The sequence below is a fragment of the Pan troglodytes genome, chromosome 23 (assembly GCF_028858775.2).
Source record: "Pan troglodytes isolate AG18354 chromosome 23, NHGRI_mPanTro3-v2.0_pri, whole genome shotgun sequence".
Taxonomy (NCBI): Eukaryota; Metazoa; Chordata; class Mammalia; order Primates; family Hominidae; genus Pan; species Pan troglodytes.
Genome location: NC_086016.1, coordinates 32,936,856 through 32,952,559, shown reverse-complemented (window position 1 = coordinate 32,952,559; position 15,704 = coordinate 32,936,856). Strand labels below are relative to the sequence as shown.

Here is a 15,704-nt window from a genome sequence, read left to right as displayed (position 1 = left end):
TGCACCCAGTGGGCCTGACCAGGAGACACTTGTCCTCTAACCAGCCCCACCTATGGCCAAAAGGCTGATGGCCATGCCAGGTCAGGATGCCGCAGGCAGCCCCAGGGCGCTGTCCAGGTGGGGTTCCATTCCCCAAGTCTGTGGCCTCCTTCCGCCCTAACACACCACCCAGTGTGAGCAACTACTATTTCTGAAGATATGCGTCAGGAATCATTACTCAACACACACGTCACAGGGAAACAGGACATAAAAGGAAATTTATCTTTGGCAGCCCAAAGCCCATAACTTCATTTTTATTCATATTGCTCATCTATTTGATCAGATGCTGCTGCTGGTTTGAGCTGACTGGCACTTTATAGGAAAACCAGATGCCAGGAGAATGAATCTGCAGTGGGCAGGGCTGTGCCCTACAGAACACTCCCTGATGAGGTCAGAAGAAGATGTACATCCAGCAAACCCCTCAGTCCCAGCTCCAGCTCAACCCCATGCATCCAGACTCAGGCCCTTCTCTCCATTTCACTAGCCACCTTGAGACCTTTTCACTTAAGTCTCCCAAGCCCTGCTCCCACTTTGGCCCCTGTCGGGTCACCTGTCTTAGCCTGGCACCTAAGCAGCCCTCTCTTTGCCCAGAGGCAACAGAGGTCATTGTGCTACCTTCAGGACCAGTCAAATATTATTACTAATAATTGTTTTTATTAACAGGGCTGTTGCATATGGTTGAGCAGGTTGTACATTGCACAGCCCTAGGAAGTGCCATTCACAACAGACACTATAGATTTATTTTTATTACAATGCAAATCCAGCAAATGGAAGAGTCTTGTTCTGACAAATCAGAACAATTTTAAACTATTACAACAGTTTACAAATAAGTAGAGGTAAGGGCCCGGCGTGGTGGCCCACGCCTGCAATCCCAGCACTTTGGGAGGATTTGGTTCACGCCTGCAATCCCAGCACTTTGGGAGGATTTGGTTCACGCCTGCAATCCCAGCACTTTGGCAGGCAGACCATTTGAGTTCAGGAGTTCAAGACCAGTCTGGCCAACATGGGGAAACCCCATCTCTACTAAAAATACAAAAATTAGCCAGGCGTGGTGGCAGGCATCTGTAATCCCAGCTACTCGGGAGGCTGATGCAGGAGAACAGCTTGAACCCGGGAGGCGGAGGTTGCAGTGAGCCGAGATTGCACCACGGCACTGCAGCCTGGAAGACTCCAGAGCAAGACTCTGTCTCAAAAAAAATAACTAGACAAAAAATAAGTAGGGGTAGAGGGTCTTGAGGAAGAGGCGTCCTTTTCTAATCCACGCGAGGTGCCAAGTGAGCCCACAGCAGCCCTGCACGCCAACCCGTGAACGCCAAATGAACCAGCTCCCTGGAGAGCACGCTATGTTCTCCAGGCTCCTTGGGGCTACCAGTGGCAAAGAACCTTGACTGCCTGGCTGGGGGAGCCTGGGCCTGTCCCAGCCCCATCGCCTCCACACTGTCAATGCCTTCCTCACTGTCACTGGGCATGCTGTGGCACAGTGAACAGCCGCAAGCGCACAGGGTGGGCTGGTGCTTGGCCCACGAGGGTCTCCTTCTCTGCTGCACTGCCCCATCATGACGCTCTTTCCCCTCCAGGCCCTTCCAGTCCAGCACAACTACCCCTCGCTACCCAGGGGCTCAGGGTTGGCATGAAGCCTGTTTGCTGAGGGGGACTTCTGCATAGCCAATAAAAGCACTGGGGGAAGCCTGCTCTGCCCACCTCTCCCCCGTCTCCTCTCCTCCTTCCTTGAGCTCTCGCCCTCTCTACCTGTAGGCCTGCCCTTCACACAGTGACACTCACATGCACACAGGTGTGCTGCCCTCCTGGCACCTCCAACATGCTGCTCCCCCTACCTGGGACACTCTTACATACAGTGCCCCCAATCCACCCCTTAGCTGCTTGCCCACGTCGGGCCCTCTGCTGGGATCCCTGCCCACTCGCAATGCCTTTCCTCAGAGCTCATGGACTCCTGCATGCCTCAAGCTCTGTGCATATTCTCAATCTTCTCTACTTGGCATGGCCAGCGCCTCCTGGACTCTGAGTGTGGGCAGCCAGGGCCATGCCAGTCCTCTCCTCCTTCATGGGAAGGGATCAGCGTGCAGGGTCAGAGGGATGCTGGCCTGGGGATGAAGTGAGCTGGGCTCTGCTACTCCCAGCCCCTCTGGGCTGGGTGCCTGTCACCTGGCTGTGGACACTATGTGCCCTACGCAGCTGCTGGGACAGAGTGACTGACAGACACTGTTGGCCAGATTTTCTGCCTAACGGAAAAGACAAATTCTGTCTTCTTTTACCATTTACTGTTCTTCACTCTGCCTCAAAAGCATTGAAAGATTCGAGACCTCCATCTGGCATTTAGCCTCTTTCTAATGACAAGGAATCCCCCCAGATCACCTCTCTGTATTCCCCAGGCTCGGAGGTTCTGCCCCAGAAAGTGAGTCCCCAGCCCCACCCACTGTGGTCTTCACTCAGGCCAGGCCCCTCAAGAGTTCAGCGGGTTCCCAGGCCATAGCCTTCCCCTTGACCATCCATTCAACCAACACGTGGTTAAATGCTGGGGGTGCAGGCTCTGGCCCCACTCCTGCCTGTGTGATCTTGAAAAAGTCATCTCTCTTCCTTGAGCCTCAGTTTCCCCATCTGTACAATGATATGGCCAATGATTATCTTCCTTGCTACCATTGATTAAGCACCCTTCCGTGGGCCACGGGCTTCCCACTTTCCCCTTATTTCAAGCTGCAGAGGAGCATCACTCCGCCAATGAGGGAGCTGAGGTGACTTCTTCCATGTCTCCCCTAGGTCTCATTTGGCTCCAAGGACTGGACTTGTCCCATGCCCACGGGCCCATGGTTGCCTTGACAGGTTGACTCCTTGAAACCGTTCTTCTTGGCCTCTGTGCAAATTATGGCAGTAAAACGTCACTTCCCCAACAGGTCTGTTTGTAAAATAATGTGCATTCCTATAAGGAGCCAGATTTATACTGGAGGAGATCGAAAGGATCCTACTACTAATGAGCAGCTACCATGTGCCAGGATGGGCAGGGGCTTCCATACGTATTACTGCCATCATTTTAAGACACCAAGTAGAATTCTCACCACCTTAGGCCAAAAGCAAGTGGCCAGAGGCTCTTTCATGTTAGGTCTGCATGGCAGAAGGTACCGCTTCACAGTGAGTCACACCAAGTAACAGTGACAACTCGGTGTGGGAAGACATAAATGGGGTCAGCACTACCATGAGGCCTCCTTTCCACAAGCCACACACCACCTCCAGAGCCAGCAGAGCTGTGCCCTCACAACTCTCCACTTCACATCCTTTCTTGCCCATCTGTCCTTTCTGATGCAACCCACTGGCAGGGCCCCTTTCTATATCTCACCCATCATGAGGTCCTGACACCTCGCTGAAACCTAACTGAGCATCCCCATCCTCACCTGCCACTTACTCATCCTCCAATACACAGCTGGGTGTCACCTCCTCCACTTACTCATCCTCCAATACACAGCTGGGTGTCACCTCCTCCAGGAAGCTCTCCAGGATCCCCCCACTCCAGGTTCACCTAAGAGACCCACTGTCCTGCTGGAGCTTCCCTGGTTGTTCCAGAGTTCCACAGTGGGACCAGAATGGAAAGGGTGGGGGCAGGAAAGACTCCAGCCTGAGTCAGGGGAGTCCCAGTGCACCAGGGGAGTGCACCAGGGGAATGCCCCAGAGGAAGAACAGGAAGCTGAGGCCCCCAACCAGAGAGAAAACACCACCCAAGGATGCTCCTTGCCCCTCAGTCTCAGATGGCCCTTCCCTTCGTTCACTTCCAGGCGGTGGGCCGGTTCCAAACACCAGTTAGACAAAAGTGCTGAGTGCTGGAGGGGAGAGAGTGGCATTAAGACACAGGTAAAACCCAGCCTCCATCTCTGGTAGCTTACAGCCTCTAGGAGGGTGAGACTTGCATCAAACAACCCAGTCCTGCTACAGAAGGGGCCCAGGAGAGGTCCGAAGGAGGGGGCACCTCCAGCCTTGGGAGGTCAGGGGAAACTTCAGGAGGAACTAGAATGGGCATTGCGCCTGCAAGGATGAATTTATTATGAGGGAGGGGCAGGGAGATTGGGCCAAGTAGGCAGAGGGAGGCTGGACTGGGCATGCTATGAGACTAGGCCCGAGGAGTGGCAAATGTGAATCCCTGGGAACCAGGAGGCCACTCTGCAGGTGCAGGGAAGGAGATTAGAGCACAGAGCCAGTCCCTTGCTTCAGGCCTTAGTCCTTCCTCCCAGGAACCTCAGCAGATGCCAAATATAGACAGTGCACTTTGGCAAGCTGTCCCCTAAAAGTCCCCATTTGTGAATTTTTGAAGGACCCCGTGTCCTCCATCAATTCCCAGCTGAAGTTCCATGAGGCTCCTTCTCTGTCCTGGCCTTTAAAGACGCAAACACATCATCAAAAACAATAACCCCTCAGAACATTCCAGGACCTGGTGCTCACATCACAGCCACTCACAGAGGCCGATGCACCGTTGCCACCAAGTTTTCTGGGGGTCTGTGCAAAGAACCTAACCGCCTGACCTGGTATGTCTGCCCCTGATGGCCCATGTTGGCTGCCATCACCCTGATCCCCTCCTGTTTCTGAGACACATCACCCAGTCAGCTGCAAGTTCAGCTCAGCTCTCTCCACCGGGAAAATCAGAGCTGGGCTCAGTATGAAGGCTGGCTTGTGGGCAAGCAGGGGTGCTTTGAGGCCGCAGACGAGAAACTGATGACCTTGGCAGTACTATGGTCAGGGCCTGCCCAAGGCCACCAGACTCTGACCTCTGGTGAGCCCACGATGCCAGGGCATGGGGTTCACACGTTCTGCTCTCGTGACTTACGTTCCAACCAGAAAAGATCCATGAGTCCAACACAGATCTGTACATGTGCATATACACATAAGTGCACACATACAAAGGCAAAGGGGAGAATGGCCAAGGGCTGAAGTCAGCACTTACAAGAGACCTCAAGTTGGTGCTTCCCCCATTGTTGCCCACCAGTCTCTGTTTGAAGCACACAGAGACACGGATACATAGGTGATTGACAGACTGGTAGGCACAGATGCATAGTATCTCATTTCAACCTCCCAGCAACCTTGCCAGGTGAGTAGGGCTTTTTGTTTGTTTTTGCCTCCTGAGTAGCTGGGATTACAGGCATACGCCACCATGCTGGGCTAATTTTTGTATTTTTAGTAAGGATGGGGTTTCACCATGTTGGCCAGGCTGGTCTCGAACTCCTGACCTCAGGTGATCTTCCCACCTCGGCTTCCCAAAATGCTGGGATTACAGGCATGAACCACCGTGCCCAGCCAAGGTAAGTAGGTTTAATGCCATCTTTTCGATGGGGAAACTGAGGATCAAAAAGGTAAGAAGTCGGCTGAAGGCCAGGCAAGCAGTGGGGCTGTGCTTTGAACATGCCATTGCCCAGGGCTCCTCACATGCTTAGATCTGGGAGCAGGGTGGGGATCTGTTCTTCTGGAACCTCTTTCAATCCAAGCTTCCCCTTGTTTGCAAGGGTGGGGGCAACTGAGAATCACAGACGGGCACAGACACACAGCCGAGCAGCAGAGTCAGGACAAGAAGCCAGGGCTCCTGACAGCCCAGCTATACCACGGGACCTCCAGAATAGAGGCCCATGTGATGCACCTCCGTAAGCCCAGACCTTGTCCTGCTGCTGAAATGGGCACCACCTGGACCTCATCCCTCGGCATCCCGGAGCAGGCAGCAAGCCCAGCTCCCTCTTCAACTTGCACAAAGATGGGCTTAGGTGCATGATGCAATTTCATTGGAACCCTTTCCTAAGGGGAAATTTGTGTGCGGTGACACCTCACCAGAATACCCTTTGACGTGTATAAAACAGGAGGCCAGTCTCACCCTGTTTGCATGGTGGGGACGAGGACCCAATCAATTCCCATAATGATGTCAGGGGCTAGGCAGCTCCCACCTCCCAAAGCTGACCCCTAACTAGGCTTCCCGCAACCCCTAGCTATGTATGTGTTTGTATGTGGAAATCTTATAAAAACTGAGATTTCCAGCTTCTCTTGAAAACACCCTTCTGGCCTTCCCAGGCCCACTTTCACAGAGAACACCTGAGGGACAAACTCCCGTATTCCCCGCCTAGGGTCTCCGACATGGTAGCTGAGTTCTGGCTGCTCTTGACTGTTGCACTCGCCGCTGGGCCTCCTCCCTCTGGTGCAGCAAGCTCTGCTCCAGGCCCTGTTCTAAGCACAGTGCCCACCAACACACAACTTCCTGAGCCGCCTCCTCCCCAGGCTTGCTGTGCAGGGCAGGACACCAACAGAAGGATAAGATGGAAGGCTGACTGGCCTAGAGGGGTCTGGCCGTCAAAAAGGTCACCCCGTCACTGCTCTCAAGATACAGCTGCTCTGGTCACACCTGAGGTTCCCTACAAAGGTGACTTTCCTCCACAACCAAGCCAAGTGCTAGCAGACATCAGGTCCAATGCTCCTTGTTAACACTTCCAGACAAGGGCAACCAAGAAAATCATTAGATGAGCCAAGAGAAAAAAAACAATGTCTTTTCTTTTTAAAACTAACTCCAAAATTCTCCCTCGGAATAAATCCATCCAAACCGATAACAGAAACATCATTTAAATTTCGCGTAAAGAACATAACTGCTTTAGAAATGACGCTATATCCAAAATAAAAACTGGAAACTAAGACCAATCCTCTAAAACCAGAACACACACTTTGGACGAAATTTACTTGCCAGTTTCCTTAAAGGACTCTTAAGATGGAGGTGTAGTATCAACTCCTAATGAAATACATTTCGTTTACAACTGCACACACCCTAAGACCTCATATGGTGTTTCAAGAGAACTCACGTGGTTGGATGGGATTCCTGGGCTGAGGCTTGCAGCCTGCAACTTCGAAGTCCTCTGGAATGGACCAAGGTCTTATGAAGCCATTAGCATAACCAGTAAGCAGGCAAAGTTAATTACAAGGTTTATTACAGATCAGAGAGTGCTGATTTCTAAAGGAGCTGTTTCTAATAAATTCGTGTTAGGTGAAATTAACCGCCTCTGTGTCTTTTAAGTCCACAAGGTTAAAGAATCCTAATTTTTCCGAGTTTCAGATGTTAACAGAAACACTCATCAAGGTAAATACAGCAAATTTCACTCACGCAAAATTTCCAATAAAGAAGGTTTCAAGCATCAGGAATTGCAGGCAAGAGCTTACAGAGTTTGCAAGTCTTCCATTTAAGACAGCTAAGGTTTTCCCCCACGCTAGGAAGGGCCCTTGGGCTTGTGAGCCTGCACAGGCCAGGGCAGTCATTCAGGATCACCACGGGAGGGGGAGGGAGGGTTGCTCAAACCCAGGCTGCCACTCGGAGAATCACGCACTGAGCAAAGCCGACACCACTGGTGGCCCCAGGACGAGGCCCTTGTGGGCAAATCAGCGACTCTACAGGGGCTCCAGGGCTCCAGGGGACCCCAGGCCGACTCTGGGGAAGAAGAGGTAGATGGGTGGATAAAACACCGACCACCGCTTCCCCCTTCTTTTCATAAAGATATAGATTATATTTCATTTTCTTTTTGCATAGGTTAATTAGACGGACAAGTCTCTAGCCGCAGCCCCCTCTCCAAAATGCCCCGCGCGTGAAGCAAGCCGGGAGCGCACGCCGGCGGGGTGCGGGGACAGGGGTTCCCCGAGGCTCCCCGCGCTCCCCACGCCGCGAGGGAGTGACATCAGAGGCTCCCGTGGATCGATCACGCAGCAAAGCCAGGCACCGGGCGTGCATGCGCGGGGAGCCTGGCCTCCCTCCGGGTGGAAGCCCGGCAAGCACTAACCCTTCTTAAATTTATTCAGGCAGCCGGAGCTGCAGAAGGAGCGCACGGAGGCCGTGTCCCAGCAGCCGCGTCCCTTCATTTCCCGCGGCGGGGCAGCCTCCAATCGGCGGGGCGCTACATGGCGCCGGGTCCCGGGGGCTTGCACAGACGCGTGCACAGCTCGGTGGGCCGCCCGGCGGAGGTGGCGGACACTCGTGGGTCCCGGCGCCGCGTTACCACAATGCACCACTGCCGCCCGCCACCCGGTGCATGAGCGCGTTAACCCCGTCCGCGCCGCGGGAGCCGAGCCCAGCCTGAGCGGCGGTGCTGCCTACCACTTCCTCCCGCCCCAGGAGCGCGGCCTCGTCCCGCGCGTCGCCTGCTGGTCCGTGCGACCCCGCGGACGCCCATGCAGGCTCCCCACTTCAATGTCACATTTTAATGCGAAAATCCGAGCGAAAGTGCTGTCCCCTGCAGCAACAAGCTCGGTGTTGCTTTATCTCAAAGGGCAAAGATGCCCTTGAGAGCTAAGGGGCACGCGGGAAATGGGGATGGCCAGGGGCCTGACGGTGATTCCAGAAAATCGGGGTCACCTCTGAGACCCTCTCATCTTCTGACCCCGCTGCGGTGGCTGGTGCACCTGTGTCTGGCCACCTGCAGACACCTGGCCACCATGCGGGAAGAAGGCAACAGGCAGGGCCCCGGGGAGCTGGGCTCCCTTAATTCTGCTGCCACAGGCCTGCAGGCATCTGGTCACAAGGTATTTGCCCAGGCCTTTGAACACAACTCCACTGTCCAGCTGCCCACAGGCATAACCAATAAGTCGGCAAAGTTAATTACAAGGTTTATTACAGATCAGAGAACGCTGATTTCTAAAGGAGCTGTTTCTAATAAATTCGCGTTAAGTGAAATTAACTGCCTCTGTGTCTTTTAGGTCTACAAGGTTAAAGAATCCTAATTTTCCCCAGAGTTTCAGATGTTAACAGAAACGCTCAACAAGGTAAATACAGCAAGTTTCACTGACAAAAATTTCCAGTAAAGAAGCGCCCACCGCCTCCGCCGGGCAGCCCACCGAAATCTCCGTGGGATGTGTGGTGGGCGTCAGAAACCCAACTGTCCAAATCTGAGCTTCCCTATCCCCGCACACCCATCCCCCATCCACCGCCATTTGTACCACACTCTTCCTCAACCCTCCCCACCTCAGCTAGTGACATCATTCGGGTCAGAAACCCTGGAGTCGTCTGTGACTTCTCTGTCTCTTAGATCCACATCCAGTTGGTCAGCACATCATGATGGCTGTACCCGTAGAATACAGCCAGGATCCCTTGACTCTCACCACCTGCATGTTGTTTCTGGGGCCTGCTATGCCCTCATCTTGCCTGTGGACTCTTACACAATCTCCCTGCAAGTCTCTCTGCTCCCACTCTGGTCCGCACAGTCTCTGCACAATGTAACAGCTGAGAGATCCTGTTCACTGTATGTCAGACGCTGACACTCTCCCACTCAGAGGTCTTCAACTCCACACTTGGGCCTGCCCCACTCCTCTGCTGAGGCTCCCACTTCGCTCTGCCTTATGTATGTCTCATCTTTCCCACTGGACTACAGACTCTGGGCCCTGGGACTGAGTTCTAGCCACTGGTTCATCTCCAACAGAGCCCTACCTAACTGTGCCACCTTGCAGGAGCTCAAGCAAAGGAATTGATCAAATGTAATTTATTGAAACGGAATCCATTTTCACCAACTTAAAGCTTTTTCAAATACACATCAAAGCTCCTGTTTTAACATCTAATAGACCCAGGGAAGGTGGTGCTGGGTCAGTAATTCCCTTCCAGGCCTTTGAGGCAACTGAGTACTTCTTTCACCTGGAGAATTAATCCTTAACAACTGAGTTAGATTCACTGGCCGGGCAGGGGGATAGAAAGCATTTAGCCATTCTGGGCCTTGGTTTTCTGGCTGCAAAATGAAGAGCACCACAGTGATGGAAATGGTCCTAGCGATAGAGTGTTGAGAACACCAGGCTGCATGCTTGACCTGCGTTTCCTCATTTCATTCTCACAGAAAAGCCTTGTTTGATAAATTTCACCAACACCCTCTTTTACAGATGAGGAGACTAAGGCTCTGAGGTCAAGTGACTTGCCCAGGGTCACCAGGCTTGGAACTGGCCTGGTCTGGCTGACCTCGGAGGCCACACTCAGAGAACCATGCTCTGCAGCGTCCCTTAAAGAGATTACTGCGCCCTGGGCTCCCAGAGGCCTCATGAGAAAAAATGAGGGGGGCTGGGGTCTGGAATAGTGTTTTGGTTTGTTTTTAATTTTATTTTTAAAATTTTATTTTATTTTTTTAGAGATGGGGTCTTACTCTGTCACCCAGGCTCGAGTACAGTGACATGATCATAGCTCACTGCAGACTCAAATGCCTGGGCTCAAGCAATCCTCCTGCCTCAGCCTCCTGAGTAGCTGGGACTACTGGGGCACACCACCGTGTCCAGCTAATTTTTATTTATTTTTATTTTTTGTAGAGATGAAGTTTTTGCTTTGTTGCCTAGGCTGGGCTGGAACTTCTGGCTTCAAGCAGTCCTCCTACCTCGGCCTCCCAAAATGCTGGGATTATGGGTGTGAGCCACTGTGTTTGGTCAGAGCCGTGTTTTGAATGTTTTGGGGAAACGTTCAGAAACATACAGGCAATTTGTTTTTAAGGATTTGCATGTGCAAGAATAAATCCAACCAAAGGTGTTTAACCAGGCATTATGAGTATCGTGGAATCTGAAATCTGGAGGACTCTAATGCAGAACTGTGCCGTCTGTCCTAAAGGCTGAAGAAGAGGAGGGCAGAGGAGCTGAGTGCCACATGCCACCCTCACTGCTGGTGAACCCTGGTGTCACTGAACTTCTTTCTTAGCCCCACTGTCTATTCACTCTCATCCAGAGCCATGCCTGGCTTACAGCTGGGTAATTGAGAAGAAAGGGAACAAAACATACCCTGGAACAAAAGGAAAATGGTACAGAAAAAATAATTTTAAAAAATCATGTGGTCCCACTAAAGCAAACACACACACTATTTCTCTTTTCTATGTAATCATTTTACACTATAAGTCACAATCAAAAAACTATCAGATTCTGCTCATGTGAAATACTTAAAAATCTACAACCTAGCTGAACAGGCAGCCAGAAGGGTGCCAACTCGTCCTTAAAGAAAATATATTAGCTGCAAAGTCTTAGTTGAATCAGTTTGTCAAAGAAGCCGAAGAGACTGAGCCTAAGATGACCGATGGGTTCTTCTAACAGCTCCACTGGCTGCCCTGAGTCCTGTCACAAAGTTTCCCTCATATAACCGTATGCGTGAGTCTGAACCCCAGCCCCGCTCCTGTGAGCCATCTATACTCATGCATCATGGGTGTCTTTTCAGAGTCTCCCTCTGTCATCCAGGCTGGAGTCCAGTGGCATGATCTCTGCTCACCGTAACCTCTGCCTCCCGGGTTCAAGCCATTCTCTGGTCTCAGTCTCCTGAGTAGCTGAGATTATAGGCATGCACCACCACGCCCAGCTAATTTTCGTAGTTTTAGTAGAAACAGAGTTTCACCATGTTGACCAGGCTGGTCTTGAACTCCTGACCTCAGGTGACCCACCCACCTTGGCCTCTCAAAGTGCTGGGATTACAGGCGTGAGCCACAGCACCTGGCCCATGGGTGTCTTTTGAACAGGTCTAGGTTTGGGCCTCCAGCCCTCCTCTTTGTGACCTCCTAAAACCAAGTGCACCAACTCTGAAACCTTCCTGAGGTTCACTTACCCCAAATATCCTGTGCTGGCAATCCCGGGGGCAGCTGCAACCCTCCAAACTCCTATCTGACCCTACATCAAACTGGTTGCTCTGTTCACTTTGAACTCTTTGCTTTCCTCCCATGTCTATGGTTACCATTTTCCTTGTCACGCCCCACCTGGGCTGCTGCTCCTGCAACAACCTCCCTAGAAGCTGGGCTCCCACTTCCACTTGCTACCAGAACATTACTAATCAGACTCAGTTTCCTCTATGTTCCTTCCTTTGCTCAATAATGTGGCACACACACACACATTCAACAAATAATATTCATATTGATGTGGTTGTGTGTATCTGTTATTCATCCCAGTGCTGGATGGAGGCAACAGAGAGATATGTCCCCCAGGCACTCACGGCGGCCCCAGAAACTACTGCAAGGCCTTGGGGACAACATGGTAGTACATTAAGAATCGCAAGCACATCCACACCCTACAGCCCAGTAAGATGAACTGGACTCATCACAAGTGCAAAAAGTTCTGCACCCAATGCCATCTGTTGCAAAAATGAAGCAACCTAACTCTAACAGCAGGTGAATTTCATCCACTCTTTCATCAACTTCATGGAATATCAGGGAGCTGTTTAGATTTATATAAGTGATAATGTCAGGGAAATAAACCGTGCTAAAAATAAAATGCTGAAAGGAAAAGAGCAAATCACACAACATATTTGTAACTCTATGAAAAGTATGCATATACTGACATGTTAAAACAGTAGGACTGGCTGGGCATGGTAGCTCATGTCTGTAATCCCAGCACTTTGGGAGGCCGAGATGAGCAGATTGCTTGAGCCTAGGAGTTTGAGGCCAGCTTGGGCAACATGGCGAAACTCCATCTTTGTAAAAACATTTTAAAAATTAGCTGGGCATAGTGGTGCATGCCTGTAGTCCCACCTACTTGGGAGGCTGAGGTGGGAGGATTGCTTGACCCTGGGGAGGTCAAGGCTGCAGTGAGCTAAGATCAAATCACTGCACTCAAGCCTGGGTGACCCTGTCTCAAAACAAACAAAAAACCCAGTAGGATCACAGGTGAATTTCCTCAAGTGGGAGCTTCCTGAGTGCCCTGAGCTTTCTTTCCCAGGGCCTAGCACACCCACTGTAGATTCCTATTTACTTGTCTATCTCCAACAACAGACTGTGAACTCCTTCAGGGCAGAGTTGGAGGCCTTTTCTCACTAGTCTCAGCCTCCAATGTGGTCTAGCACATGGTAGGTGCATGGGAATGAATAAATCAATCAAATTGCTTCATGAAAGCAACATAATCACTCATCAAGAGCCCTTTTCACCCCAGCCTATCAAACCACATCACCCACCTGTCTTCCCAAGCCTTCCATCACTGTTCCCTTCTGTCTGCATTGCTGGTGCATTCCTCCTCACAACCCCCTTTCCCCTTTGCACCCTTGCCTCTCCCTTGATGATACCACACAGATACCAGCACCAGCTTGGGAGTCCCATGGGAGCAAGATCCAGTGGTGGCCTCCTGACCCAAGTTGGCCACAGCCCTCAACCGCTGTGGGTCTTGGGGATCTTTGACTTCCCCCTCCTGGCCTTGGGCTCATCACTAATGAGGGGCTGGGGCCCACAGGGGAGAAGCAGTGACCTTCTCTGTGTTTGTCTGGAGAATCAGGTTTTCCAAGTGTTTGTGAGGCATACATGGTCCTTGTGGGGCTATCTTAAGAATGAAGCCCTTTAAAGCAGCAGTGTTCTAAGAATAGCCATTCTTAGATGCTGACTGCCATCCTCATTAATAAATGATTCTGCACTGAAGCCAAAGAATTAATTTGAGAGCAATTTGTGATAATGTGTTGCTAGGCAATTAAAAAACTTCCAAGGGAAAAAACTTTCCATTTATCATTGATTATTTTAGATCAGAAAAATGAAATGGGGGCTGGGTACAGTGGCTCATGCCTGTAATCTCAGCACTTTGGAAGGCTGAGGCGGCCGGACCACTTGAGGTCAGGAGTTCAAAATCAACCTGACCAACATGGTAAAACCCCATCTCTGCTAAAAATACAAAAATTAGCCAGGTGTGGTGCGTACACCTGTAATCCCAGGTACTTGGGAGGCAGAGGCAGGAGAGTTGCTTGAACTGGGAGGCAGAGGTTGCAGTGAGCCGAGATCACACCACTGCACTCCAGCCAGGGCAACAGAGTAAGACTGTCTCAAAAAAGAAGAGGAAAAGAATGAGGGAGAGGGCACCAAGGGCACCATTCAGTTTGAAAAAAGGGAAAAGCTAGGGGTGGTGCCTAGGCCTGACTGTCCACACGTGCCCTCTGCTGGTAGGGGCAACAGAAGAGACAGAGGCCGCCTCTCTGGGAGCTGAGCCTGGAAGGTTTTGCCCTGGAGCCAGCACGGGGTTGCACTGGCATCCCTGCACATGCATTTGGAAAGGGCGGCCTGCTGGTGGGCCAGGCTACCTGGAGGACCTGGATGGAGAGTTGGGATCAGTCCCGCCACGTGGGTCTGAGGACATCAGCTTCTTCTCAGGCCCGTTCTATTGCTATGTCAGTTATTAACCAAGAAGCCTTTTGCTTGTTGAAGTCTAAATACTACTTTCACCGACAGATTCCTCAAGATAATAACAGCGCTGGAATTCCCAAGGGATGACTGCCCATTTATGCCGTCTTCAATGATTCTTTTTTAAAAGTAAAAGTGACAACAAAAGGAATTGAAAATACAAATCTATTGAATCTATTGTAGAATGTTCCTCCTTTGTTGGTTATTAAAGCAACACCAATTAAAGCAGCCTTGGCGTATCCTTATATAAAAGTTGTCAAAAGTGTATTTAATTATTTACAGCAAATGCCAGTGAGATTACAGTGCAGCTGACATGTTCACTTGTTGGCATGGGACACTGGTATGCTTGCTCCATAACATGATATTTCAGTTCATCAAGGCGCTGTGATGCTGCTGCAGCCCTTAACTCAGTAATCTGACTCCTGGGAATTTTCCCTCAGGAAATAATTCGAGAGAAGCAAAAAGCTTTCTGTACAAAGATATTTACTGCATCATTATCTGTAATAGCACAAATGGGAAACTCAAATGCTCGACAGCTGTAATGATTCAGAATATTAGAGTATGGCAACTCAGTGGAATATTACACAGCCATTAAAATGAGCATGAAAAGATAGAGGATGGCCTTTTGGGCTAAGAAATTTTTAAAAAAAAGAAAAAAAGAGAAAGAAACAGCTATAATGTGGGGTGAAAAGGGAAGCGCATGAAGGGCCATGTTTAATATGATGCCAAACACAGGAAATACAAGTGTATGTCCTGAGGGGAGATGGGAAGGTAACACGCAAACATTAAGAGCAGGTTTGTGAGGGAGTGAGATTACTGGGGAATTTCCTGCATTGCAAATGCTCTATCACACCATGCAGTCTTTCCCACTGCAACAGTAAAAATGTAACAAGCTATAATACATTCAGTTAATTGAATTATTATGCGAAACCCTTTCTCAAGAGGACAGAGGAAGTACAGAAGATATCGAAGGAGTAGGTGTCCTGCCCAGGGAGTGAGAGTTATGAGGCCATGGGGTGGGGACACAGATGGGTGACTAGTGAGCAGGAAGTCAGGGTAGTGGAGCCCAAAGAGGTTTTTTGTTTTGTTTTGTTAAAAAAGACAAGGTCTCACTCTGTTACCCAGGCTGGAGTACAGCGGCATGATCATAGCTCACTGCAACATCTGCCTCCTGGGCTCAAGCCATCCTCCCACCTCAGCCTCCCCAGTAGCTGGGACTATAGGTACGTGCCACCATGCCTGGCTAAGTTTTGCATTTTTTTGTAGAGACGGGGTTTCACCATGTTGCCCAGGCTGGTCTTGAACTCCTTGGCTCAAGCCATCCTCCCGCCTTGGCCTCCCAAAGTGCTGGGATTACAGGTGTGAGCCACCGTGCCCGGCCCAGCCCAGAGACTTTTAACACCAGTCAGGTCACCCAGAGCCCTGGGATTTGGAGTCAAACACAGGAGTCTGAGCTCAGATCTACAAGCTGCTTATTGTGACTGAAAGCAAGTACAGAAGCCTCTCTGAGCTTTAATTCCCAGATTCTCATCCAGACATGGTGCTATCTCCCTGTAACGGGTTGAAATG

The 15,704-nt window shown here is 50.8% G+C and overlaps 1 protein-coding gene across 11 annotated transcripts in view; it reads right to left on the bottom strand.

The window, feature by feature from the left end:
• Nucleotides 1-15,704, bottom strand: part of OSBP2 (oxysterol binding protein 2) — a 295,322-nt gene that overhangs the window by 100,371 nt on the left and 179,247 nt on the right. Inside the window, exon 1 of one of the 11 annotated variants that reach the window (XM_009438175.3) lies at nucleotides 7,833-8,021. The exons of the other annotated variants lie outside the window; for them this stretch is intronic. Within the exon in view, the coding sequence (XP_009436450.2) occupies nucleotides 7,833-7,911 (79 nt within the window). The 5' untranslated portion in view covers nucleotides 7,912-8,021. Of the gene's footprint in view, nucleotides 1-7,832; nucleotides 8,022-15,704 lie in introns of those variants that run through there. 11 annotated transcript variants of the gene reach the window in all.